The following is a 26193-nucleotide window of genomic DNA, read 5'->3' on the forward strand; positions in this document are numbered from 1 at the left end:
AGCTGTCTGAGAGACCTGTAAAGACACCGTTACAGTAGTCGGGTCTACTGAAGATAAATGCATGAACAAGTTTTTCAAAATCCTGCTGAGACATAAGTCCTTTAATTCTAGATATATTCTTAAGGGTAGGCTGTAATTGTCTTAATGTGGCTGTTGAAATTCAGGTCTGAGTCCATGACTACACCAAGATTTCTGGCTTGGTTTATGGTTTTTAACATTACTGATTGAAGCTGAGTGCTGACTTTTTGGGAACTCCATATGTAATTTTTGTCCGCTCAGATGTGTAATTACCTATAGACACAAGGTAGTCTCTGTCCTTTAAGTAGGATTCAAACCAGTTTCACACTGAGCCAGAAAGTCCCACCCAGTTTTCCAGTCGGTCTAGTAATATGTTGTGGTCGACCGTGTCAAATGCAGCACTGAGATCCAGTAATACCAAGGCTGAACTTCTGCCACTGTCTGTGTTTAGGTGGATGTCATTGAAGACTTTAACAAGAGCAGCCTCAGTGCTGTGGTGTGCTCGAAAACCTGACTGGAAGACATCAAAACAGCTGTTTAATGCCAAGAAGTTGTTCAGCTGTTGAGAAACAGCATGAGGTTTGATATAGGCCTATTGTTCATTAGTGACGCGTCTAGATTGTTCTTTTTTAAGAGTGGTTTGAGGACTGCTGGTTTCAGGGCCTGTGGGAAGACACCTGAGAGAAGAGTCATGTTGACAGTTTGTAGATGATCTGAGGCCATGCAGTTCGAAATATTTTTGAAAGAGCCTGTTGGCAGAATAACAAGGCTTTCAGATGTTGTATAATAGCATGCCCTCCAAGTTTATATGGTTAACTGGATCAAATTATGTCATGCTATTTGAACTGATTTTGAGTGGACACAGGGACAACAGATATCCTGTGCCTGATTTGGAGGCACTGACTGCCTGTCTAATTTTCTGAATTTTGCCAGTGAAGGGGGCAAATTCATTGCAGGCCCTGGTGGATAGAAGTTCAGACACAGGAGGGTTTGTTAGCCTGTCGACAGTAGCAAACAAGGCATGTGCATTATTGTTGTTTTTGGCGATGACGTCAGAGAAGACGCCTTGCATTTCTCAGTTCTAAATTAGAAATGCTTTATACATGTCATAATGGAGATTTGTTTTTAATTTGTAATTTTAGAATTGAAGTTATCAACAAGCTCATAGACTGAGACCCTAAAGAGGGCGGGTGTGGAAGAGAATGCCTGAATAAATATTTCACTGGTGTTTTCATTAATGTAGCGTTTTGTGATTACCTCTGAACATTTGTGTGCGCGGAGATAGCACTCTCAAAGAAAACACATGAATGATCAGAGACAGCAACATCAATCACCACAACCTTAGAAATGTTCAGACCCTTGGAGATAGAATTAAGTCATTGCAGCAACTATAAAGTATTTAATGGGGCTGACTTTATTTTTCACCTAAAGAAACTTTTAAAATGCGTCCAGTAATGTTTTAGTAATTTCTGTGACGTGGGTCAAACATAAAGTTTAATTAAGGGTTTTGTGCAACTGATCGCAGTTTTGTTTTACATAAAGCTGCATTAACTGATTATTTAGGCAACTTGGGGGCAGCAGAACAAGCTTAAAAAACATAATTTGATATACACTCACTTGCCAGTCTACTAGGTACACCTAGCTAAAACTAATGCAGTCTAATATAACAGTCCTGCAATAAATCCTACCTTCATGAAGGTTAAAATGCTCAGTTTTTGTTGAAACTGTTTTAGAGAATGTAGTTTGTGGTGCTTTTGAATTGTATTCCGTTATACTGAGTGGTAGCTAGGTGTACCTAATAAACTGGCAACTGAGTGTATATCACCTTATAAAGTTGTTTCAGTCAACATGTTAGCAAACAACACAGAGCAACATTATCATCCCATTGTAATTCTTTTCTGTCCATGATGAATCAAAGTCCAGTATTCACGCTCAGTATGGTTATACTGGCCAGCAGTCAATAGACAACAGCAGAAAACTGTGTGTGACGTGTGCAACAGTTAATGGGATATTGCTGGAAAAGTACAACATGGTCTGTTGACCTTCAAAGCATAAAAAGAACTAACGATACAAATGACATAATAGCAGATCTACCTTGGCTGTAGGTTCCTCTTCTGGACCCGGGGGATCCTGTGTGAGAATGAAAGCACAAATAAATACCAAGACCATGAGCTTTAACTCACAGCTGATTCCAGCTGTAGCTGACCTAACTTTAACTTTAGGAATCCCCAAGGATCTATTCCCAGTTTATACGGGTTAGATCTATGAGCTTTGAATTTCAAGCTGGGTTATATTTTCCATTTATTTTTGGGACTTCTAACCTGACTCTGTTACCTTGGTAGCTGTTCTGTTCTTTTATGAGACTGGAGGGGGAAGGCAAGCAGCAAGGCCAATTTAGTTGTATCCAGTAAAAGGACAATTCAATTCAATTGTATTTATATAGCACCAATTCATAACAGAAGTTATCTCATTGCACTTCCTATAGAGCAGGTCTAGACCGTACTCTTTATAATATTATTTACAGAGACCCAACAAATCCCAATAAGAACACTGGTCACACTGTCTACCTTGACAGTTCATATGAGAGTAAAGACACTTTTGGGAATATTAGCAGATAAGGAAAAAGAAGAAGAGAAAAAAAGGAAAGAAAGGATATTACTCTATTTCTGAAAATTTACATTTTTTGATTAATGAATCCAACAAAGTTTTTTTTTTTTTTTTTATAAATACAGTGGGACTGTCCCACTTAGGGCTGGGTATCACTTAGATTTTTTTCTACTAGTTTTACTAGTACCAAAACAATACCCGAGTTTCAGTACTGATACCAAAACAATACTTTTTCTATGCCATGAGAAATAACAAAACCCTCGTTCAGCTAAAGCAAACTTCTCAAATGTTAAATGCTTTTAAAGTCAAACTGACATTTGAATTCTCATCACTAAAACTGTTTTTGGACATATTTGTGGAAACAGCAACTTGAGGCCCTGGATTGGCGATTCACATGGCAGAGGTTGGCTGGCAAATGAGAGCCAGCATTGCTAGGAGATGAGCAGTTAACTTTAGTGAATTGGAGAAGGTCATACCAAAGATTCTCTATAACAAAGATAACACATTACAAGCTGCACCAATGGTATGAAATGGCATACACTTCCTGTCGCCTAAGTGGGCGTGGTCACCTCTCCCCCCCTCTATTGGGCCCAATATTTACTTTGGTGACAATGAGGTGAAGGAATCTGCGCTCACGTCTCTGGCTGGGCCACTCAGGGACATTCACAGAGCTGTCCCGTAGCCACTCCTTTGTTATCTTGGCTGTGAGCTTAGGGTCGTTGTCCTGTTGGAAGATGAACCTTCGCCCCAGTCTGAGGTCCAGAGCGCTCTGGAGCAGGTTTTCATCAAGGACGTCTCTGTACATTGCTGCATTCATTCCCAGTTCCTGCCGCTGAAAGACATCCCCACAGCATGATGCTACCACCACCATGCTTCACTGTAGGGATGGTGTTGGCCAGGTGATGAGCGGTGCCTGGTTTCCTCCAGACATGACGCTTGCTATTCAGGCCAAAGAGTTCAGTCTTTGTTTCATCAGACCAGAGAGTTTTGTTTCTCATGAGAGTCCTTCAGGTGTCTTTTGGCAAACTCCAGACGGGCTGTCATGTGCCTTTTACTGAGGAGTGGCTTCCGTCTGGCCACTCCACCATACAGGCCTGATTGGTGGAGTCACTGCAGAGATGGTTGTTCTTCTGGAAGGTTCTCTCTCCACAGAGAAACCCTGGAGCTCTGTCAGAGTGACCATCGGGTTTTCGGTCACCTCCCTGACTAAGGCCCTTCTCCCCTGATCGCTCAGTTTGGCCGGGCGGCCAGCTCCAGGAAGAGTCCTGGTGGTCCCAAATTTCCATTTACAGATGATGGAGGCCACTGTGCTCACTGGGCCCTCCTGCTGCAGACATTTTTCTGTACCCTTCCCCAGATCTGTGCCTCGATACAATCCTGTCTTGGAGGTCTACAGACAATTCCTTGGACTTCATGGCTTGGTTTGTGCTCTGACATGCGCTGTTAACTGTGGGACCTTATATAGACAGGTGTGTGCCTTTCCAAATCATGTCTAAAATTGGCACAATTATGATCTAAATCAACTGTCTGATCAAAGAATAAATAAAAAGATCGTGAAGCTGACCAGGTAGTCGATGTCAGCTTTCAGTGACAGTTTTTGATATGCAGTGCTACGGACACATTTGGTTCTGTACCCAAACAGTATAGTCTCAGGAGACATTTGTCCTATGCCCCCCTAAATTTCCTGACACTCTCCACTGTCAGGAATCTAAAAAGCTAGACTGATGCCAAGCACAACAATTACTCAATCAAACAAGAATTGTGGAGACATCCAGAATGAGAGGCAAAGACTTAAAGACAACCTGCTTTGCAGAGCTGGCCATCCATCATTCCATCAGGCGAGTTGGTGTGGTGTGGCAGCTCGGCTAACCACAGTGACTGTGATTCCAGGCAGTGCCCACAGCTCAAACTGGCCCTGCAGTGATTGACTTCACAAGAACTCACTTAAAAAAGTGATGGCCAGTTTATACTGGAGGGGGAAATGCCCTGTTGAGTGATATTTCTGGTGTTCTAAGGGTATGTTAAGCCATAAAGATAGCCTCTAAATGACCTGGTAGCTTTCAGTTTGACGTCAAGCTGAAGTAAAGCAGTTTTATGTCAACAGTTATCTAGGCAGGTTTCCCTGAGGGAGAAGTTTGAAATGTATGGGCTCCCCACACTTTCCTGAAATTACTCACTATTTACTAATACACTTCATACTGTCTATCACTGTATTTGAAGACCATTCACACACGTAACACATCCATTGGTAGCACAGATGTACTGGATTTTTCATACTGATTAGAATAAAATGTACTTGTGCTTGAAATGCTTTCACGATGCCTAAAAATTACCCATGAGCACTAATTTAAATTGACGCTATTCAACTTTCGAAAGAAAAAACTAGAACCTTCTTCCTCTTACAAATAAAAAGTTTCATTCATAAGCAATAAAACACATCCTTGCCCAATTCAGCCCACTCAGGGTCTTTACTGCTACACCTTTACCTGGTCTGGTATGACAACTTATGGTGGCTAATGTTAGCAAACTTATAATATAGGTATATATTGTCAGTTCCCTGACTTACAAATAGTTTTAGTGATTTAGTAAGTAGTTATTCTAGAAAGTGAGATGAGACAATTGACCACTCTCATGCTGGAGTCGTGACGCGACTGGATAAAGACGGGCAGCAGGGGGAAATGGCTATCTTGGCTCTGTCCAAAGTTCAAAAATACTCCTACCAGCACACTAAGTAATTGAATCTTGTTTGTTAATTTGTACACATAAATAGAAATGTAAAATGTCAAAGTGTTGTTTTGGTGACAGTTACGTCCTAGAATTATTTTATGACTAGCAACAGTCTAACCGTCCATCCAGCAATTCTTTAAAAACAAAAAAAGGGTAACATGCAATTTGTTTGAATGAATTCTGACACACCCACATTGCCTAATTGTAAAATACATCATAAATTTGATGTTACGTTTATTCATGGTGCCTCAGCTGCCTCAATGAGAAGCTAAAACGTGACTTCAGATTTGTTGTTGTGGCAATGTTACTGCAGGAAGTTGCTTTTTGAAAAGCCAGCAAAGGACTTTACATTTATTCATGATTTTTCCATCTAAATGCTTCCAAACCTGTGGTGACATGATTATTTGTTCAGCGCAGCTCACTAACTTTCTCCATTTTACGTTAACGAAAATAACAACAACACATGGCACTGCCTGTTGCACTTATATTAAGCCACAGTGACTGCCAAGTCAAAGTTTTCCACTAGCTTTGACTAGTAGAATTCTTCTTTTGCTTAACTTTCACAAACAATGTGAGCGAGTGAGAGTCCTCTAACACTCTGTACTGTAGGAATGAGGCCTAAAAACAGGGCTAACCATAACCAGACTGAAGAACAACACTCATAAAAGCTACGTTAACCACAAGTGTGGTTGGTTGGGAAATGCATTCATTTTTGCACAAATGACTTCATGTGTGAACCAGTGAGAAGCTGCCTGGGCACAAGTAAAAAAGCGTAGTTTAAGTCAGGCCTTGCCAACACTGAAGTCAGGAAGGATGGATGAAATTGTCGGAAAAGTCCCCAATTCATAACAAAATGACATGTGATAATGATCACTGACAGCTTTTCAAAACCCATGCACCGTGTCTATATTTGCTCCTCTAAGGATTATGCTTCTGTTACACTACAGACAGTATTCATTGGGGAAAAAACATTCATTGCTGTGCTGTTTTTGCATTGCACTCCAGATAAAGGTCACCTGTCAATCAAAGTATAGCAGTATAGCTGGTCCTATGATGTCTGGCTATAGACACTGCCTGGCAGGCAGCATACTGAGGAAAAACTGCCAAGAACAATTTTTGCATCAATAGGATGAAACAATATCACAGTGACTAAAAGAATTTCCAACAAAAGCCTATGCCAACACAAGAGTATTATTATAGTCATGGTAACCCTTACCCTATTCAGGATATGACACTCACACAGAACATAAGGAATCCTAGTTATTCAACTCTTTGTTTACATGACTGATATTATCTAGGTTTCTGATAGTCTGCTCGCAGGTGTGTCTTTGTTCCCTCCATTTAAATGAAATCTCTGGTTTTGTACTGAATCAACTCAACTGCTGCAGATGAACCCAGTTTAGCTTGTGGCAGCCTGTATTCATTTAGCTTGGCTTTGGCTGCATTTAGCCTGTCCTTCCAGTCACCAATAATGGAAGATTAGAGCGACAATACAGTTTACCACTGTCACTGCAGCATGTGGACCGTCATTTTGTTGTTTAGCATCATAGTTTTACTGACGGACTACTACATAACAGGACAGGACAAAGGCTTTTCCAGGTTTCTGAAACCAGGATATGATGCTAATATATGCAGACGAATAACTGGCATACTGCAATAACCTAATCATAACTGGGATAACAGGGGACATGTAAACACATTCATTATGATTAGTTACATTATTATATGAATTACCGCACAACCAGAGCCGTTGCAAGGTGGGTGCAAAGCCTTGTGCAAATTTGATATGCGCTGCCTTTATTATTAACACGCTTGCGCATAAAACACAGTGCAACACAGATAGCTTGTTCAAGTTGCAGGGCACAAGGGACATAAACCTTTTTTTTAAGCTTCCAAACACACACAGTGTGCACACTGTACGTAGTGTTGCCAGATTTACCTTATTATAATGAAAAATTATCTTTTGGATAACGGTATATTAAACAGACAAAGTCTTCACTTATATGAACACATGGAAGCTTTTACAAAATTTGTATTTAGTTATGACTTTGGAGTTGAATATAATTTAAAGAAAAAGGTTTCTGCTGAAAAGACATTTGGTTTTTTATCAGCCATTAGTCATCTTTGGATCAGTGCTTGTCAATTCTGTTCTTTTTCTCCTCCATAAAGTTGCAGCAGACTGGATACAATGATGGCATCCCATCAGTGCCAATGTACTCTTATTGAAGGAGAGGAAGGTCTTATTGATTGGAATATATTCTATAACTTTTCATCACAGTAAACTGCCCAATCAAATAAAAAGTAGCCAAATTGGGCAGAAAATCACCTAGTCTGGTGCGGCACCTAATGCAGCATTCCACATAGTCAAAACAGCACTATACACACCTTAAGCAGCATTATGCATGACTATATGCAACTTTATCACAAGTCATAAAATTGATTGGACAGTTCTGCAAAACCAATTATGTTTACTTTTAACTAACGTTTAATCCAGATGTAGATTATTTACCTTAACTAAAATATCATATCTGCACATGGCTACTATAGTACAGTATGGTTAAGGTATGGTGAGGTATGGCAACCAAAACATGAGCTCTGGTCATCATCAAAGCAGGATGCACTAGGTGCACATCCACCACCCTAACCTCCACATCCTAATTTTCTGCCTGGCACTGAACAACTGAGGAACCACTTATCTAAAAATGAAATACTAATAAAAAGAAGAACTGGATTGATTTTTTTCATATGACCTTGATCATGCTTTGTACAGACTTGAAATTCATTCTTTAAAGCCCTTGAAAACTCAGCTAATCTGCTTCATCAGGACTGTGTGGGTGGTGTTTAATCAGATTTGATTGACAGTAACCAAACAACCCACCAACTGTCATCACATTTTCATTCAAAATGTTGCTAAATCCTGATTGGTGCAATGATGTGCATGACATTATCCTTTTCCAACAGAGCTCAGAGAAAAACATAAATACAGAAATATCTCGTGAAATAACCAAAACAGTTTTAATTTGGCAGAAAATGTTTGTACATGTATGCCAACATTCATAGAGAAGTTGAGGTTTTCAGGGCCTTTAAGTACTGTATGTGCCCCCCCACACACACACAAAAAATACTGATTGAAGCAAATTTATGAGAGTTGCCAAAAATCTTGTTTTCCATCTACAGGTTACGAGTCTTAAAGTGAAGTAAAGTGGTGAAAACAGTGATGTCAATTTCAGTTTCAGGCTTAAAGACAAGACAGAAATGTTTAAAGATACATCACCTGCACTGGCGATCAGCTCCTTAGCCCGGCTGTGGAGACAGAAAGCAACTGTGTGAAACAAATATATGACACCATTTCATATAAATTAGTAGCATTTATCCGTCAGTCCCTCACTTCAGAATCACATACTGTGTTACTGCGAGGTTTTCATGGGAATGGAATTTTATTATTATTCACAGGGGCCATCAGTGTTCCAGCAAGTGTCTCTTTGATGAGATATGCAAGGCTGCAGCAGCCATAGGAAAAAGTGAGCTGTGTGACTGTGTGGTGACAGCTGTGAGTGATGGTAACATGGCTCACTTCTCCAGGCTGGGTGAGCGGGTGAGGAGGTTGGTTGAGGACGCCGCCTTCTTGTCCAAACGTTTCCTCTGCCTCTCCGGGTTCCCCAGTTTCTCGCTGTTCCTACGAACCCTGGAACACCGGAGGACAGAAATCAGATTCAGCTTCCAAGAGTAAATACTCTATGTCCACATACAGTCACTAAATCCTACACAGATGGATGCAGTTACCCCACTATTTATGCATGCAAAATATCCACAAACTACCAATGTGACTACATACAGTACATGTACACGCAGAAACATGCATGTTTGGAATATTTTATTGATTTAATTCCCAACCTTCCCAAAGGAAAAATCTGGTTTAATACAAATCTTATTTTTTTGTTTCGGCCATCATTACTCTCTGTAATAATAACATTGTACTCACCAAAGCAACTAACCTTTCGCTAAGCCCTGCCCCCGCTATTTACTATTGCTATGCCTGTCTAGGTTTCCAATGTAACACTGCAGTTTACAATAATAATGGTGGCAGATTTACCACCAAAATTTGTGGTACTTTTTAAAACAATGGTCCTTGATTTCACACAGATGTAGACAAACGCAGCTTCTTATTTGTAGCTGGCTAAAATGACACCTGTTGCTGGCAGATTTGATCAGCTGTAGCTAACCAGCTAATTATTCACTCTGTGTCAAAGAACTCAAACTCAGTTTAAAAACCTAAAGACTAAAGCTAACAGGTCCAAGGCAAACAGTCAGCATCCTCACCAGCTGATGATCCATGTAGAAGACATGTAAATAGAAGAGCAGCATTGTTCTTGTATTACAGGGTAGAGCTAGTAAGCTCTAGTATAATAGCTCTAGTATTATAGTACACTATTACAAGAAAACATACATAGCGCTGTTCAGATGTTTACTCTAGAAATACATTATAAGTTGCTTGGATGAGCAACACAAAGGTTAGATTTATTATTGTTAGTATTTTTTAACAATATGTTTGAGATAAGCTTGGGTTACTACTATAGTTAGTAAGCTAGTTAGCCAGGCATGCTAACGTTTTCAGCTTACTTTAAAGCAGACAAACACACAGGTAACATGAGCAGTCAGATGATCGGACAGGTTGTAAACAAGCCAACAGTTTATCCAGAGCAGGAAGTGGATCTGAAAATTGTGATGGATGTTTACAACAGACAGTTTGGGTAGTGACTTTATTGTTCATCTTCGTTTTCTCTTCCAAACAAGTTTGGCTAACCTGTCTTTTGTTTTTACAACCTGTCTGATGGGGGGGGGGGGCTCATACTTTTGGCAATGTCATCTTGTTCCCAGATTTCAGCAATGAACTTGTTGAGTTCAATGTTGTTATTACTCATAGAAATGTTGGACAAAACCATGAAAATTGTACCCATGTTGTAATAAACTGTAATTACCCTAAAATCCCTGGCCATTTATATTAGTTCTTTTATTGCTCTAAACCCAAATCCTAATCCTAAACTGGCAACTTGTAGAGGAGAAGATTGGTGAAAATTACCTTATTTCTAAAGGCTGTGGGCATACTGAGGGTCTCAAACTGAATTCACCAAGGACAGATGAACAAGAACACACACAAACACACAGTTGTAAACCATAATTAATCTCTTATTGTCTCTGGGGATTTCTTGCGACACACCTTCTGTTTCCTGGTGACATGCCATTGTAACAGAAGCATCACCAGAGGAAGTGTTACGGGACTAAAAGTAGCTTTGACGTCTATCATCTATCACTGTTCTAGGAAGTGAAACTCTGCTGGCAACCGCCCCCTCCTCCCAAATCGCTGTGCTACTAATCTTTAAATGTGTTAAAGAAAAAGTGTTGAAAGTAGAGGTGAGCACTGAGGTACAACTTTCCCAATACCTCAGGTTTCCATGGAGGGGCATGACCGAGCTGAGCTGAGGGACTAGAGCTTATGTTACCTATCACCAATGAAACCCTTTTAAAAGCCACAACAAGGAAGTAGGACAAAAGAACACATGCATGCACAAGCACATACACAAGTAAATAAAAGCAGCAGTGTTCTGGCACTGCTTTGTAATCACTATTAGAAAGCCGATCATTTGAGTTCACAGTGGAGAACAAACACAGTGGAGAACACAGCATGCAAAATATCCTTGATTTGTTTGAGGAAGACAATGTTAAAAGACAGATTAAAGTTTTGAGCAGAACTGTATTGAAAAACCTCAATATTTAAGACAGTTTGTGTGTTTCTGCAAAACCCAGTTGAATGGCAGATCCTTTGTAGCACTGTGTCAACTCTGCACATCTGCATCATCTTAAAGAACCATCAACTTTAATACTTTGTGGCTACAGTGAAGTTGTAACAGAGAGGACCACTCTGGAGGTTCTTTTGATGGATATTAACTTTGATGCATGCTATTTGGACAGACATACCATTTCAAAATGTTTTCTGTCCTTGAAAGGTTACATCTGCACTGCCTTGCAAACCCTCTGACCTTTCTTGTTCAGTCAAGTGTATACATACTGTAACCCTAAACCTGCTCCTGCCCATTTCTGTACATTATGCTGTGTTCAATTGCCCTCACATCACATTTTCCACTGAGCGCAAATCTTTGTGTGCTACGCTAATCTTGGATTTGTCACTCAGTGTGGATGAGTGCTGCTATTATGTTCAGCCTCAGCTTTATGTTTCCCTCACCCCCTGCTCAAACACATGGAGAAGAAAGTACATGGAGGCTGGAGCGAACATGACGATAGAACATGTCATCCTACTGGGGTTTCCTGCTCTAACACGGCATAATCACACCCTGGCAACCTGAGGCTGATTGTTTCATGAGGGGGTTTGCAGTGTAGCTGGGGTTTGCAGTCACACAAGTCAGGAAATTTTGATTCGTCCTTAAAAGCCATGCAATCACTTGCGTGAGAGAAAGTTGATTATGAAGACAGCAGTAGTGAGGGGGAGGATGGCGAGATCACGCACAGCGGTTTCTTCTCTCCTTCCTGGATGGGGGACAGCGGTCCGGAGCGGGAGCTGAGGTTCTGGTCTGAGGTTCTGACTGAGGTTGAGGCAGAGCCCGGCTCTTCGGGAGAGCAGCTTCCATCCTGGAAGTCCTCCCTCTGGAGGCCTCTGATGGTGGTAGGCTGAATGGGCTCCTCCACTGATGATGTCCAACTCAACTCCTTTTCTCCTCCTCCTTCTTCATCTTCCTCCTGCTCCTCATCCTCCTCTTCCAAGCCAGGGACACGGTAGAGCTTGGCCCGCGTCCCCTCGACCACAGGCTCCCCTGGTGGGAGGGCGTCCTCCAGGTGCAGGCTCTGGACCCGCCTGGGCAGAGGGACCCTGTCTTGCCCAGTGTTCTGCCCTGGGAGGGTGGGATCTGTCTGGGTTGACCTGTCCAGTGTTGCTGGTCTTGGCTTCATCGACACTGGGCTCCCTATGTGGCCATTCGCATTGGTCACGATGCTGTCTGACAGTTGGCTAGAGATAGTTCAAAGGTTGAGGTCAACACAGAAGAGTCATACAGGAAATTACACAGACATCATATGAACACAACCAGGCTTCTGAATGGACTAGCATACCTCTGATGTAGTAAGTAATATGAAATAAAGTGAAATAAAACAATTATGGCCCCTCATCATCCCTCCTGTCCTAGGTCCAGTACCTGGTAGCAGGGTGGCGGATCCCGTCGACGGCTGAGCTGGAGGACAGTTTTCTGCTGCTGGTGCAACCATCTGAGCAACACACTTGGTTCAGCACTCGTGCAGCACCTGGGTTCACTGAGTGGGATGAAAGCTGATTATTAGTTGGAGGAGAGATTCAATCATTTATTGCCATTTCAACATTGTCGATAGGAATTTGGTTTGGTGAGCTCACACAAAACAAAACAAAAAACAAGAACTCACATACAGGGACCACCTTAGGACATAAAAATACATTAAGTAATAATAATGAAATAATTAAAACAAGCATTCCCATGGGGATCCTATCAGTACCACAACCAGCTATGATGTATACCACTGTATACATGCCCTTACAGACAGGAATAATAACAACACATTAATGATTTAGGAGTTAAGGGCTGGAACAGCCTCTGAGTAGGTGCTGTTGCAGAACCTGACTGTCCTGGTTCTGATACTTTTCACTCTTTTAAAAGAAGGGAGGAAGTTAAAAAGATGGTAAGCAGGGTGAGATGAGTCATGAAGAATATCGTATCCCTTTTTTTCGCAGTCTAATGGTGTAGATTTCAGCAAGGAATGGTAGCTCCTGGCCTATGATTTTTGATGCAGTGCGTACCATTTTGTCCAGTCATTTCTCTTGTGCTGAGGTGTTTCCATACCACACAGTTATTCCAACGGTGAGGATGCCTTCGATCCCAGCATGATAAAATTGCATCAAACCATTACCAGTGCTATGGAACACTTTTTCAGCTGTCTTAAAAAGAAAAGTCTTTGCTGAGCTATCTTCAGCAGTTGTAGTGTTGACTTCCCACTTTAAAGAAGAAGAGATTGTTACACCCAAGAATTTGTAGTGTTCCACCTATTGAATGTCCTGACCATTTATGACCAGAGGTAGATGGCCATTATTAGTTATTTCTGAGTGATACTGCACTGGCGCACTCTGTATGTCCAGTAATTTTTCCATGAAGGGTGGGTAATAGAATAACAGTGTGCACCATCTAGGGCAGAGTTTCTTATGAAATGGTTTGATACAATTGCAGAAACCTAAGTTTCAGAACCAATAGAGTGCCGCAAGGATGACGTATGTTTGTAGGCCAACCCGGAAGTTAGCATCGCCCTGGTTTCCTTGACAAAAAGCCAATAGGAATTTTCCACTGGATTTTGGATTATTGCAGAAAATAAGATCTGTGGCAAAGTTTATGATACATGTTTTGTTCGGCAAGATAATCTTCACAAATGAACACCACTTTTTGATCCGCAGAAGTAAAAAGCTAACGTTAGACTATAAACGAACTACACCATCGTTGCATGACTTCAACGTCACCACCACTAAGCTTCCAACTTGTAATTTGATTTTGCGTGTTATTTCTTCTAAAAATGCCTGTCCTCAACAAGACCTGATCTAGCTAGTGGTCATGGCTGTGGAAAGTTGGAAAGTTTGAGTTAGCTAGTGAGTAGATGAGTTTCCGTGTTCAGCATGATGACATTTAATGTCCCTGACAACCTCTGTATTCTCATTTAGCTACTTGTTAGCAACTGCCTTTTATAAGACAGATAAAAGCTTCAAAATTCACAAGTGGGGTATTTACTGGCGTAGAACAAAACGTGAAAATCTCTTAAGCTTGTGTTAACCACAGACCTTATTTCAGGCATCTAACCAAAAACCCATTCAAAAAACCCACTGATTTCGAGACGAGGGAAATGCAAAAATGAAAACTCATTTCCATGTTTTAGATCAATCACAAAATTGCAGCTTCTGCGATTTTGGCAATTGCGCTTGGCCATATTGGGATTTCTATAATATTTCAATTAATTTTGCAGCCCTAGTCCGATTATATTCAAAAAAGGCAGACATCTCTACGGCCGATATCTCCAAAACTCAGCAACTCACACCAAAACAATCCAGATGGATAAACAGCACTACAGGTAAGAGGAAAAATATGTATGTTTGATTTTGGAGTGAACTGTCCCTTTAACAGGCAAAATATGAAGCATATCTATGTATCTGTCCAAAATCAAAAATTAACTATGAAATCCAAGTGGCTCATTTAGATTAGACTACCATCCACTTTTACTGTTTATTTTGCACTGCATTAACATTAGGCTATACAGTGCACCTAACTGATAGCACCCAAAGCTAACCAACATTGCAGAGACACCATCCAATGTAGCATCACAACTATATAAAAAAAGAGTGTGTGAGGGGACATGGGTGAATGTATTCAATGTGATAACCTAGTGATATGAAAGTATATGAAGAATTCAGGAATGGAATCCTTCACACTAACGCAAGAGCATAAATTACTGATTAGTCCACACAAGTTTTTAATCACGACCATGAATTACTAATTTGTGCATTACAATTTGGTTTTTGCATGACACCTGCCAAACATTAAGGTTTTATGGTGTACCAGAACATTTTCGAAGTTTTAACCAGCAAATATAAGAAGTGCCTTACATTTCTATTTTCAGCTCAGCTCAACCACCATAGCACCTCACTGTTGAAATGATTTTGAAGAAAATATGATGAACTCACATGTATTGAATCAAGAGCCTAACATAACACAGGCCACATTAACACACTGTAGGTTCCTTAATTGACAAAACTGGAAAAAAGTCAAATTGCATATGTAATTGTCCAGTGTGAAAAAACCACAGTGAAAACACTGGACAATGTTCTACCATCCAGTGTACCATAAGGCTGTAGAGTATGCTGTATATGACATGTTGACGATCACTCACCTGCAATCAGCTGCTGTTTCAGTAATGGTAAGAGCTGATCATGGAGGCGGATCCTGCGAAGGGCATCAGCCAGTGAGGATTTCAGCAGAGTGATCTCATCCTCCTGTGCCTGCAGACGCACCTCCATCATGGAAGCTCGGTCTGGGAACTCAGCGCTGCTGTCTGCAGACACGTCATCTACAAAGAGACCAGAAGGGTGTTTCATAAAGGTGGCTCAGAAAAGCAGGGCTCAGGGTTCCCCGGTAGCTCACCTGGTAGAGCGTGTACCATGCATCAAGTCCTTACCGCAGGGGCCTGGGTTGGACTCGAACCCAGGCCCCAGCGGTAAGGACTTGATGCATGCTTTGCTTTACAATAAAGAAAACTGACATGTAGTGTTCACAGCCACAGTGCAACACATTCTAAACATAAAATATGAAGAATAAAATATCAAAGCAAAAATTAACCAAACCACTGCCATGAAAAGCCAAAGACAACATTTAGCAGCATGTTGTAGACCAGCGATGAGCTCAGACTTTAACACAAGTAGAGATGAACTCCTCTGTTTGCTCAGTCTGTTGCAGCACTCTGTATCTAATTACTATATGCCACTGAGGCTCAAACCAGGTGAGTAATGTAAATTCAATGTGAAGTGCTGGACATTTGTGTACAAGATGTATAAGATGCAACATAACATTAAACAACTTCGAAGTTGCAAGTAGGACTCCAGCGCACGGATAATTATTTTGCAGCAAGAAAATGAGATAATTAGCATTTTCTAGAAACTAAGGTTCTTTATCAGTTGGATTTTGCTGTTTAATAATGCATTTTTATTTACACGACATTTTGCATTTTAATATTTTTATTAGCTTTAATTTAATTAATGTAATCAAATAGCCTAAAGCACCATGGTAACCTTTGATAGTGACTTTTTTTTTTCATTGCACCCCTCCGTTTTTCCCTGCAGATGAGGCTTTTCTACGTGGGACAGTTATTTTCCCCCCTCTTTATTATTTTTTTTGGCAGACATTATTAATTAGCATCAATCTGATGTAAATGTATCAGATTTAGCCATAACATTATTATTGCTTTTTTTTTTCTCATTGAAATGTTTCAAAAACTAATGTAAAAATGTAGTTACTGTACATCCCTTTGTTGTTGTTTTTTATGTAAAGTAAAAAAAAAAAAAGTAAATAGAAATAAATCTTGCAGGACCCTTGACCTGTCCTTAATACACCACAGCCTAAAGCGAAAAAACAAACAAACTTTTTTTTCACTACAGATGAAACTGACAAAGGTCTAAGCTCTACAAGTTGGGAATGTCTCGTAATGTATGTCAAATTGTGATAAATTGGATAAATATGTGCTGCAACTTGACTTGTGTGGTCACAATAAATCAGTCTGGAGAGACTGCGGTGGGGGAACTCTGAAGTCTGGCTAGTAGATTGTAACACTGGCTTACTAAACACTCCTCAGGAGTAAACAACACAGCAAATTGAGTTTTAATAAATATTGTAAAGCACTTCACAATAAAGGTAAAACATAAACATTGTCATTGCATTTAGTTTATTTTCATAAACAATATAGTCCCAGTTGTTTTTTTAACATGTGTTTGTTGTAGAATCATGACAATAAGTTGGAACATGATTTCATGAAACATGATTTCTTTGTTTTTCTCTTTGGATGAGAGTTTAAAATCAACCATTTTAGCTGACACCAGCAACCTTACCAATACACACTAACCTTTGCAAACTGAAAGACTTTTTCCACGTTCAGGAAGCCAAATAATTTGTGTCAACCCAACTGATGGAAACACAATTACACTACATTTTTTCCCCAATATTTTGAAGGATAGTGTAAAATTAACCTGACATCTGGATGGAAATAGAAAAGGAAATAGGACCTGAATACATGCTAACAATTCTGTAATAGATGACTAAAACTATAACAAAAATGTTCTGGTTCATTAAGTAATTCTAGTGTCATTCCTGTGTGTGTGTTTGTGTGTGTGTGTGTGAGGACATTATGCCAACCAATGCATTATAAATTATGAGGGTCCTCACAAGTATAGAAAGACAAATGTGTGTGTGTGTGTGTGTGTGTGTGTTTTCTGGCGCACTGTACATTTGAAGAAGGGAATTACAGATGTTTAGAGCATTGAGTGTCCAAAGCCTCTCAAAGACCCTATTATGTGTTGAGTTCTGGTGTGTGTGTGTGTGTGTGTGTGTATGAGTGAGTGCATATGAAGGACATAGCTGGTTCTAGTTCAAAAAGTGTGTGTGTGTGTGTGTGTGTGAATGTGTGAAATGCCTCCTTCTGTTCTTGTGTCACCGGATGGAACAAAGCTGTGCATAGCGAGCATCAGGAGGATATTTTCCTGCTCCAGCTCAACTCAGCTGTGTTGGTAGTTTTGATGATTACTCAGCCACTCAATTCTCGCTCAGCCATTTTAAGTGTTATTTTTGCACTGCAGTCCAACAAAGCACAAGTGTTAATTGACCAAGAAGTTCTGAGGAAATGGTTTGCCCACTCAGTTATAAGTAGGTAAAAGGTCCTCAGACACCACTCCTCTCTGCACAAATCCTCAATTTTAGCAAAGGCTAAGAGTTGAGAGCCACAAAGTGGAATCACACAGTGCCAGTAATTGTAGTCTAAAGCATTGTTTCTCAACCGGGGTGCCGCGGCACCCTGGGGTGCCTTCTGGCTTTGTCAGGGGTGCCGTCAAAAATGTATTCTGACATTGCAGACATAATAAATGCACTGTAAATCAAAAAAAGCTATCATGAAAATGCAAATCGTTAGCCACCTCATACATCATCAAAATTTGTTTCACATGCCCCTTTCCTCATGTCACAACATCACCGTGACTAAGTAAATAGCATACAGTGGGGGTTTTTTCAGTACCGCGTGATGCATGCAGAGTTAGATGTGAAGTGAAGCAGTCAATGCACACAAACTAGCATGGAACGATTTTTGAAAAGAAAGGCCAGAATCAGATAACTCTGAATCTGAGCCATCGACTTCGCAATCCCGTGGTAGCCCAGCAGCAGGTAGTTGAGGCCAGCAGCAAGACGAAGAAAAGACAGTATGATGACAGCTACGTATCATATGGTTTCATCTTTACCAGGGATCAATCATCCCCTCTTCCTCTGTGCCTGGTATGTGGTGTTAAATTGTCAAATCAAGCAATGGTTCCGAGCAAACTTAAAAAACACCTCATCCGTCACTAGCCAGCAAGGATGCAGAATATTTTATTTGTTTGAAAAGTCAACAAAACCAACAAGAGCAAGTGATGATGAAGCGTGCAAAAGTGTCAGAGAAAGCACTGGAGGCTAGCTATCTAGTGGCTGAAATAGTAGCAAAGGCTAAGAAGCCACACACGATTGCCTACACGGTCATATTGCCAGCAATTGTCAATAAAATGCTAGGCCCACAAGAAGCAAAAGAAATGCAAAGGTTCTGCTGTGGGACTGTACAGTCAGAAGGCAAATCAATGACATGTCTGCTGGGCACGCTCAGCTATTGGCAAATGTTCAAATCGTAGATAGGAACCATATCAGAGAGAATTTTTTATTTTTCAAAGCAATGCCTAACAGAGATTTATCGCGTGACAACAGAGTATCTTGAACAGGGGTGACTGAGTTGGAAGAACTGTATCAGTATCTGCACTGATGGGGCCGCTGCCATGATGGAGAGTGCCAAGGGTTTCATCAGCAGGGTCAGAGCACAAAACCTGAACGTGCAAACCACTCACTGTTTCCTTGGCAGGGAGGCACTGGTTGCAAAGACGCTGCCAAAAGAACTTTCAGATGTACTGGACAAAGCGGTGGACACTGTTAATTTCATCAAAGTGCAGCCGTTAAAGACCCTTCTGTTTTTGAATCTATGTGAGGAAATGGGAGCGGAACATCATACCTTGTTGCTACAAATGGCCGTCCTCTGGCTTTCACGGGGGAAGGTTTTGGGCCGACTGTACGAGTTGCGAGAAGAACTCAGAACTTTCCTGATGGGAGAGAATTCTGCATATGCGGAATTGATTGCAGATGAGCAATTGAGTGCGAAACTCACATACTTGGCCGACATTTTTAGGCATCTCAATGAACTGAACACTAAAAGGCAAAGAAGAAAATCTTCTCACCTCGTCTGACAAATTGTAGTGCTTCAGATCTAAGCTCACACTCTGGCGATCCTTTGTGGAACAGGGCAGGCTTGACATGTTTCCCTTGTGCAGTGAACATTCAAACAGCAGCACACTTTCTGACCTTATCTCTAGAGCTGCGTATCGCCACAGATTTCCCGAATCAATTCAATTCCGATTCACAGGGTTTCGATTCGATTTCCGTTTTGATTCAATATCAATTTGGTTAATTTGCATGGATATAAAAGAGATTCTCAGAGAACTAATGCAGTAAACTGTACAAGGAAACCTCTAACCTGGTGCATTATTACAAATATTAATGTTTACATTAAGAATTGACCCTTTAAATCACCTATAACAGAGCTGATATTTCCACTCAGACGCCCCAGTGTTTCCCCAACCATTATATTATAAATAAATATATAGATATTAAGAAAAACAACTTGACATTTAAGGTTGAAATAATGTCCCTTAATCATAAAGTATCATTAAGTATTGTTTTTTAAATGTGCTGGTTTTTCCATGCTAAATGGATTGTTAGAAAGATTAGACATAGATTGTTTGATGACAGTCAGTCAGTCAGGTGAGCCGGGGAACCTGTATGACTGAATGGCAGATTTTCACTCAACTCACTAAACCTCCGTGATACATGTAAGTTAGCATAATATGCTTTAATACTTTCATACTGAGTGGTTATGTATCAACATTTATACACGCTGTTTGTGAAACTCCTCCTCCTCCTTACGTTCGGCGCATCTACGTGCTGTTTTTAGCTCAAAGAAAGAGTTCATCAAGCTAGCAGCACAACAGGTGAAAGCAGCCAAATCTGTAGTTTCCCCAAGTATTCCAGTATTGCACCCTTGCTACGCCTTCCGATCCGCGGAGCACCAACTCGCTGCACTTCATGGCCGGAGAAAGCTTCTCCTGGAAAGGAGCAAATAACACTGGTGGCTGGGGTCCCGGTCCTCGGGGAAAACCGGCTACATAGCAGCCTCATACATCTAAAAAATACGGGTAAACATTACTTTCTGACCTGGGTGGGGTTTTTTCTCTTTTTAGGTACCTAGCTAATGTCAATCTACTTGTCATAGAAACAAAACCCACGCACAGCATTTTTCTCCCTCTCCGCACAAGCACTTCACTCCAGCGTTTCTCTGCCAGAAAAACCCCACTAGGCCATGTGGACACAAGCCTAACAGGATTAAAGCTTCACGCATCCACGGGAAAAGGCATATATTAAAAGATCGATCTCGGAGTTTATGAATCCATATCGGATAATTCAAATGAAGATCAATTTGAATCAGAAAATCGATTTTTTAAACCCAGCCCTATTTATCTCTCAGCATCTGAAAATTCTGGAGGAGAGATTTAGCCATTATTTTCCATTATAGTCTTCTGCACATTTTGACTGGGTCCATGACCCTTGGAGTTCATGTGCACAGGAAAGCTCAAAAGACTTGCTGGCACAGGGGCAACTTGCAGAGATCAGGGAAGAAAAATTTGATTTCAAGACACGGCTTTGGACTTGCTTTGGATATCACTGGAGAAGGAGTACCCAATAGCTTCAAGTAGGGCCACTGCAATTCTGCTACCCTTCTCCACAACATATTTGTGTGAACTGAGCTTTTCGAGCCTAACTTACAGCAAGAGCAAGGACAGGGAGAGACTGAGGGCTGTGGACCAGGAGCTCTGTGTCTGCTCGTGGCAGCCTGTGTGGCAGGTGAGCGGCACTTGTTCAGCAGTTGAGAGACGCCTCCCTCGACTCACTGTCAACTAGAGCGGGACCAAATATTATGGGAGAAGAGTGCCACTGGGAGGATCTCAGCTTTGCTCATCTGACAGAATTTTAAAAATCAGCGATTGGATGTTTCATGTTGAAGTGCACCGTAGGAGTCGTAGTTAACCTAGAAATTTCCCTCCAAGATTCCATCGTAGTCTGCCTTGCATCAGCACAACTGCAGCCACTACCACTACCCAGCCCAGCAATGTCACGCTTAAAATCACTGGGTGTATGTAGGATGTATAGCTACAGAGGCACACAGACAAATCTCCACAAACATTTGCAAATTGCCACACGCATTTGCAGATCTCTGCCACGGCAGAAGTGTAGCAAAAGTCAAGTGTAAAAAGACTTTTCAGCTCTTGGAGCAAAATACTTTGGCACATCTCACTCTCTAGACCACAAGGCTAGCAGTATTGTTTGATGACATTAAAGTGCCACAGTGCTGTTCAGGTTTTATTTTTTTATTATTTTTTTTTTTACTAAGACAGGTCTAAAGTTGTACAGCTTGACTCTGTGCCACAATGCCGGCTGGACTTTATTTTTGTTAAAGGATAATTACTGTATTTCTGAAGTCAGGGGTAAATATACTGATGCAACTGATGATATTTGAGTCTGTACCATTTGACATCATGTTAAAAGTGAAAAATAGAGCCTGATTTAAAAAATACTGGAATTATCATGTAAGAAGAACATACTCACACAATGTTTCTATTTTTTATTTATCCTTTATTTATGCAGGGGGGCCTTATGATTTTTGATTACTACCTTATTTATGATTGTTTTATTCCACTTTCATATCTGTGATGCAATAAAAATATTTGTTTCTTAACAAAATGTAAGGTAAAGTGATTCCAGTATGTTGTAGTGCCATGTTACGAGTTTTAAGCATGTTTTGATGATTATCAGGATAATATCAATGAATCGCAAGTATTTTGGCCAGGATAATCGTGACATGAAATTTTCCCATCATCCCATGACTAGCCTTGATTGAAAAAATGTTGAGAAACACTGGACTAAAGCTCCATTTCCACGTAGATCAAAATTCTCTTGCAATTCACAAACAATATTCTCTAGAAATGTTCTTGTTCAGGACTAACTTTTTTAAAATCTTCATTAATAGCCCTAGTGGGAACCAAAGTGGCAACATTGCCAGGTAAAGCACAGATCAGGATGTGAAGTTTTAACATATTTAGTCAGAAGCCTCTTTATTTTATGCTCTGCTCCTGTTTTAATTTTCTGTTAATTATGTTAATGCAAACTCAACCCTTCCTCAATGTTTACCTGTTGTCTTGACAAATTCATTATAATGTACATTCCCACAGCATTAACTGCATCAGCACAACAACAGAGTCATGTCTGACTCACTACTCTGCTGCTCGGAGCTTCTCTTTATAACAGAAATACAATTCAAGGGGCGGCCCGGTAGCTCACCTGGTAGAGCGCGCACCCATGTACCTGATGTTATTGTACTTAGCCCCAAACACCTGAGACACATTATCTAAAAGACATAGTTGCTGAGTGCTGTGCCCTTTGCTGCATGTCATCACATGAGAATTGTGATTCTTACATAAAAATCGATTTTTGTATGTCATTAATAACGTTATGTTGATGGAACAAAAAAAGACTGAACTCAACTTTGTCTGTATGTTAGCGAGACCAGCTGACTGAGCAACGCTTTCAAAAACTTCAGCTCTGGTGGGGTGAAGAAAATAACTCGGTCCACGGTCTGTTTCAATTCAGAAGACCTGCGCCCGTACAGAGTTGTGGATAATGACGGGTTTCACTGGTGCTAACGTTCTAACAGAGAGACTGTAATTCAACACAGCTTTTTTTTTAATACATTATGGTTTTGGGTTGTCCGTCGGTCCCATTCTCGCGATATCTCAGGAACACCTTGAGGGAATTTCTTCAAATTTGGCACAAACGTCCACTTGGACTCAAGGATGGACTGATTAGAGTTTGGTTGTCAAAGGTCAAGGTCTCTGTGACCTAAAAACAACCTTGACAAACACGTTGTTGGCCATAACTCAAGAACTGATGCAGTCATTATGACACAGTTTCACACAGATGTTTAACAGTGATAACATTTTTTTACCCAAAAGGTCAAAGGTCAACTTCACTGTGACATCATAATATATAAAGACACACGTTATACCTTTTATTCAATTCCTCCCAAGTATTCACTGCATATATTATGAGTCTGGACAGACATGGATGTAAACTGCAACTTGACTGGTTGGCAGAGGCCTACAACTGCGGGGCAGTAATCCTAGTTTCTTTCTCTCCCCATTACTCCAGAACACATAGAGCAGCTTCTGTTTTTCAAAAGATATTTAGCCAGTGGTGTTGGACAGTAAATGACAATTTCATTTAATTATTCTTAAACAGAGTTCATATATAAGACTGTAACATGCTTCCAAATTAATGCACTTGACTTTCTTTTTTTTTTTTTAATCAAAAAAGCTTTTCTCTCCTCTTTTCTGTTTGTCACACAGTGAGTTTAATCAAGACAATTTAGCTTAACTGCCACTTATGTTTCATATTGCAATTCAGTGGACTAAGGACAAGTAAATGGTTTGGCACGCAGTATACAGGAGTAAGAGCCTAAAACTACTGCCCACTTTCCACTTATTCAATCAAAAATTTTTGGTTTTGAATCAAGAATCACTTTTCAGTTGAATCATGAGATTCCCAAAGATTCCCACCCGTATTACACAGTCTCGCTTTAGAGTTTTACAGAGCCACAAAGGTCAACGTAGTTCTGAAATCACACCGAAGATGACTTGTACTTCGTCCTTGTCCTTGGTCAAGACCAAAGCAGGCTATGATTTATTCAGTTCTTATCCATTTAGAGTTCACACTGCCTTATTATAAACACACCAAAAGTGTTAAACACAAAGTCACGTGGCCTGACAGTGAGCTCATTCATGGGTCAGTTTTGATGAGCTGTCATTCCGTGTCATCATTACTACACAGAGCCATGGGGGGAATCAAAATAAAGTTCATTCTGGTAACAGAGAATGATGTGTCACCTAACTGCTCTCAGGTTTATGGTTTAAGGTTTTATGAGGTGGTCTGACCAGAAATTAGCTGACAAAGAAACAGTTGGATAAAAGCATTATTTAACATATAATATATATTCCCCCCTGCTCCCAACCAGCACATTAAGTAACCCAGGATCACAACGGAAATGGTCATACATATAAAATACACACACAGAAATGAATTGTTATCAGGGTGCCTCTGCATGACAGGAAAGGGGTATTACAGTGTTTTACAGACCGGGAATTATTTCAACGATCACCAGATCCTCCTGCCTCTTTCTCAGCCCTCGTACAGCAGGCTGATGTCCAAGATCAAATCTTCATGTTTCCTTCGCGATCTAAACATGACTCATCACTGCAAAACAGATGTCCTTGAACCCTTTTCAGAGAAGCTACACAAAGTCTTGTCTGCACTTGGCAGGCATTCAATCTCTACTGCTTCATTAGAAGATTTCAGTCTGTTACTTCAATTCATTGTTTTTGACAACATGTAAATGACGTTCCCATTTATTTTCACTTTGTCTCAACTTGTCTCTTCCATGGCAGTTAGTGATAAATCACTTTCCCTAGCATGTCAACTGAAACAACCAAAAAAACTGAGCTTCGAAGATGTTAGATTTTGTTTTGCTTCACCTGCACAGATAGCTAGCCTACTACGCTGAAGCTGAATTAATTTGGTGCAAAATGTTGACTACAGAGAAAAGCTCTGGTTCTTTAATTCTGAAGGACTGACACCAAAATATGACTTTTACAGCTAATAAGGCAGATTTCATCATTTTCTCCTAACAAACTACACTGTAGCTCATAAAATACCTGGATGAAGCATCATATTGTCTACAATCCACCACCTACAGTAAACAGACCCAATAAAATATTTAACAAGACTGGTTTTGGTTTCAGTGCAAGCTAGTGAAGCTAGTTAGAAAGCTAGCTCATATCAAAAGTGTTGTAGCATGGAGGAAACAGCTTGCTGCTTTGGAGTTTTAACACCTCCATAAAACAAACACGAACAGCATCACGGGCAGATTTGTGAAAAGAATACAAAAACAAGATTACATAAAGAATATAGCAGTGATTTTCTATCATTACAGGGATATTAACATGAACAAGATCTTCTACTCTTTTTAATAGAGATGGGAAAATACATATAAATTCAATATATCTTGATACAAAAGTGACAATATGTATCTTGATGTATGTATGTGATTTTTTCTCTTATTTTTCTGTTGTACAGATGTAGTCACAAGCTAGCTCCATAACCACTTCAACAAGCTTTCCCTTGCCCATTACATACTTTGTACTGCAGAGGACGCTAACACCTTTGGTGCAATGTCTCCTGATACCTAACGCTCCTTAAAGATGGCAGCAGGAAGTGCTAGTAACGTAAGTCAAACGTCTGATATAGATAGAGAATGCTCCACCAGCACTGAAATCAGCAGTGTGGCAGCACTACGGGTTTCCTGTGGAAAAACAACGAAAAAGTAAGCGACAAGATGAAGACTATCTGTAAGTTGTGCAAAACCTAAATGACTGATAACACAACCTACATAAACACTCATTTTCAATGCTACCATAAAGAGATAATGGATATGCTGAAAAAACTGCCACGGGTCCAAACAACAGTGAAGAAATTATTTGCCACCCCTCTACCACAAACAAGTCTGCGAGCCAATGAAATAACAAACGTGGTACAGCGGCAGGGGTACAGCGCCTAATCAAACAGTGCTTATTAACTTATCTATAAAGATATATGGCTCTGGACATTAAGCACAAGTATTCTGCAGTGCACAGCCATACATTGCTGTCAATAAACGTTTTATTAGGGCTGCAACTAACAATTATTTTCATTATCAATTATTCTGCCGATTATTTTCTAGATTAATCGTTTGGTCTATAAAATGTCAGAAAATAGTGAAAAATGTCTATCCCAGTTT

General features: G+C 40.4%; 1 protein-coding gene across 2 annotated transcripts in view; it reads right to left on the reverse strand.

The window, feature by feature from the left end:
- Positions 1 to 26193, reverse strand: part of eml3 (EMAP like 3) — an 83296-nt gene that overhangs the window by 30850 nt on the left and 26253 nt on the right. Inside the window, exons 2-7 of one of the 2 annotated variants that reach the window (XM_044185198.1) lie at positions 15316 to 15492; positions 12558 to 12672; positions 11876 to 12373; positions 8927 to 9037; positions 8627 to 8655; positions 2113 to 2148 (exon numbers count right to left, since the gene is read on the reverse strand). In XM_044185198.1, the coding sequence (XP_044041133.1) occupies positions 2113 to 2148; positions 8627 to 8655; positions 8927 to 9037; positions 11876 to 12373; positions 12558 to 12672; positions 15316 to 15492 (966 nt within the window). The remainder of the gene's footprint in view (positions 1 to 2112; positions 2149 to 8626; positions 8656 to 8926; positions 9038 to 11875; positions 12374 to 12557; positions 12673 to 15315; positions 15493 to 26193) is intronic. The other variant, XM_044185199.1, reaches the window with a different exon arrangement.

This window comes from Siniperca chuatsi, linkage group LG22 (genome assembly GCF_020085105.1).
Source record: "Siniperca chuatsi isolate FFG_IHB_CAS linkage group LG22, ASM2008510v1, whole genome shotgun sequence".
NCBI lineage: Eukaryota > Metazoa > Chordata > Actinopteri > Centrarchiformes > Sinipercidae > Siniperca > Siniperca chuatsi.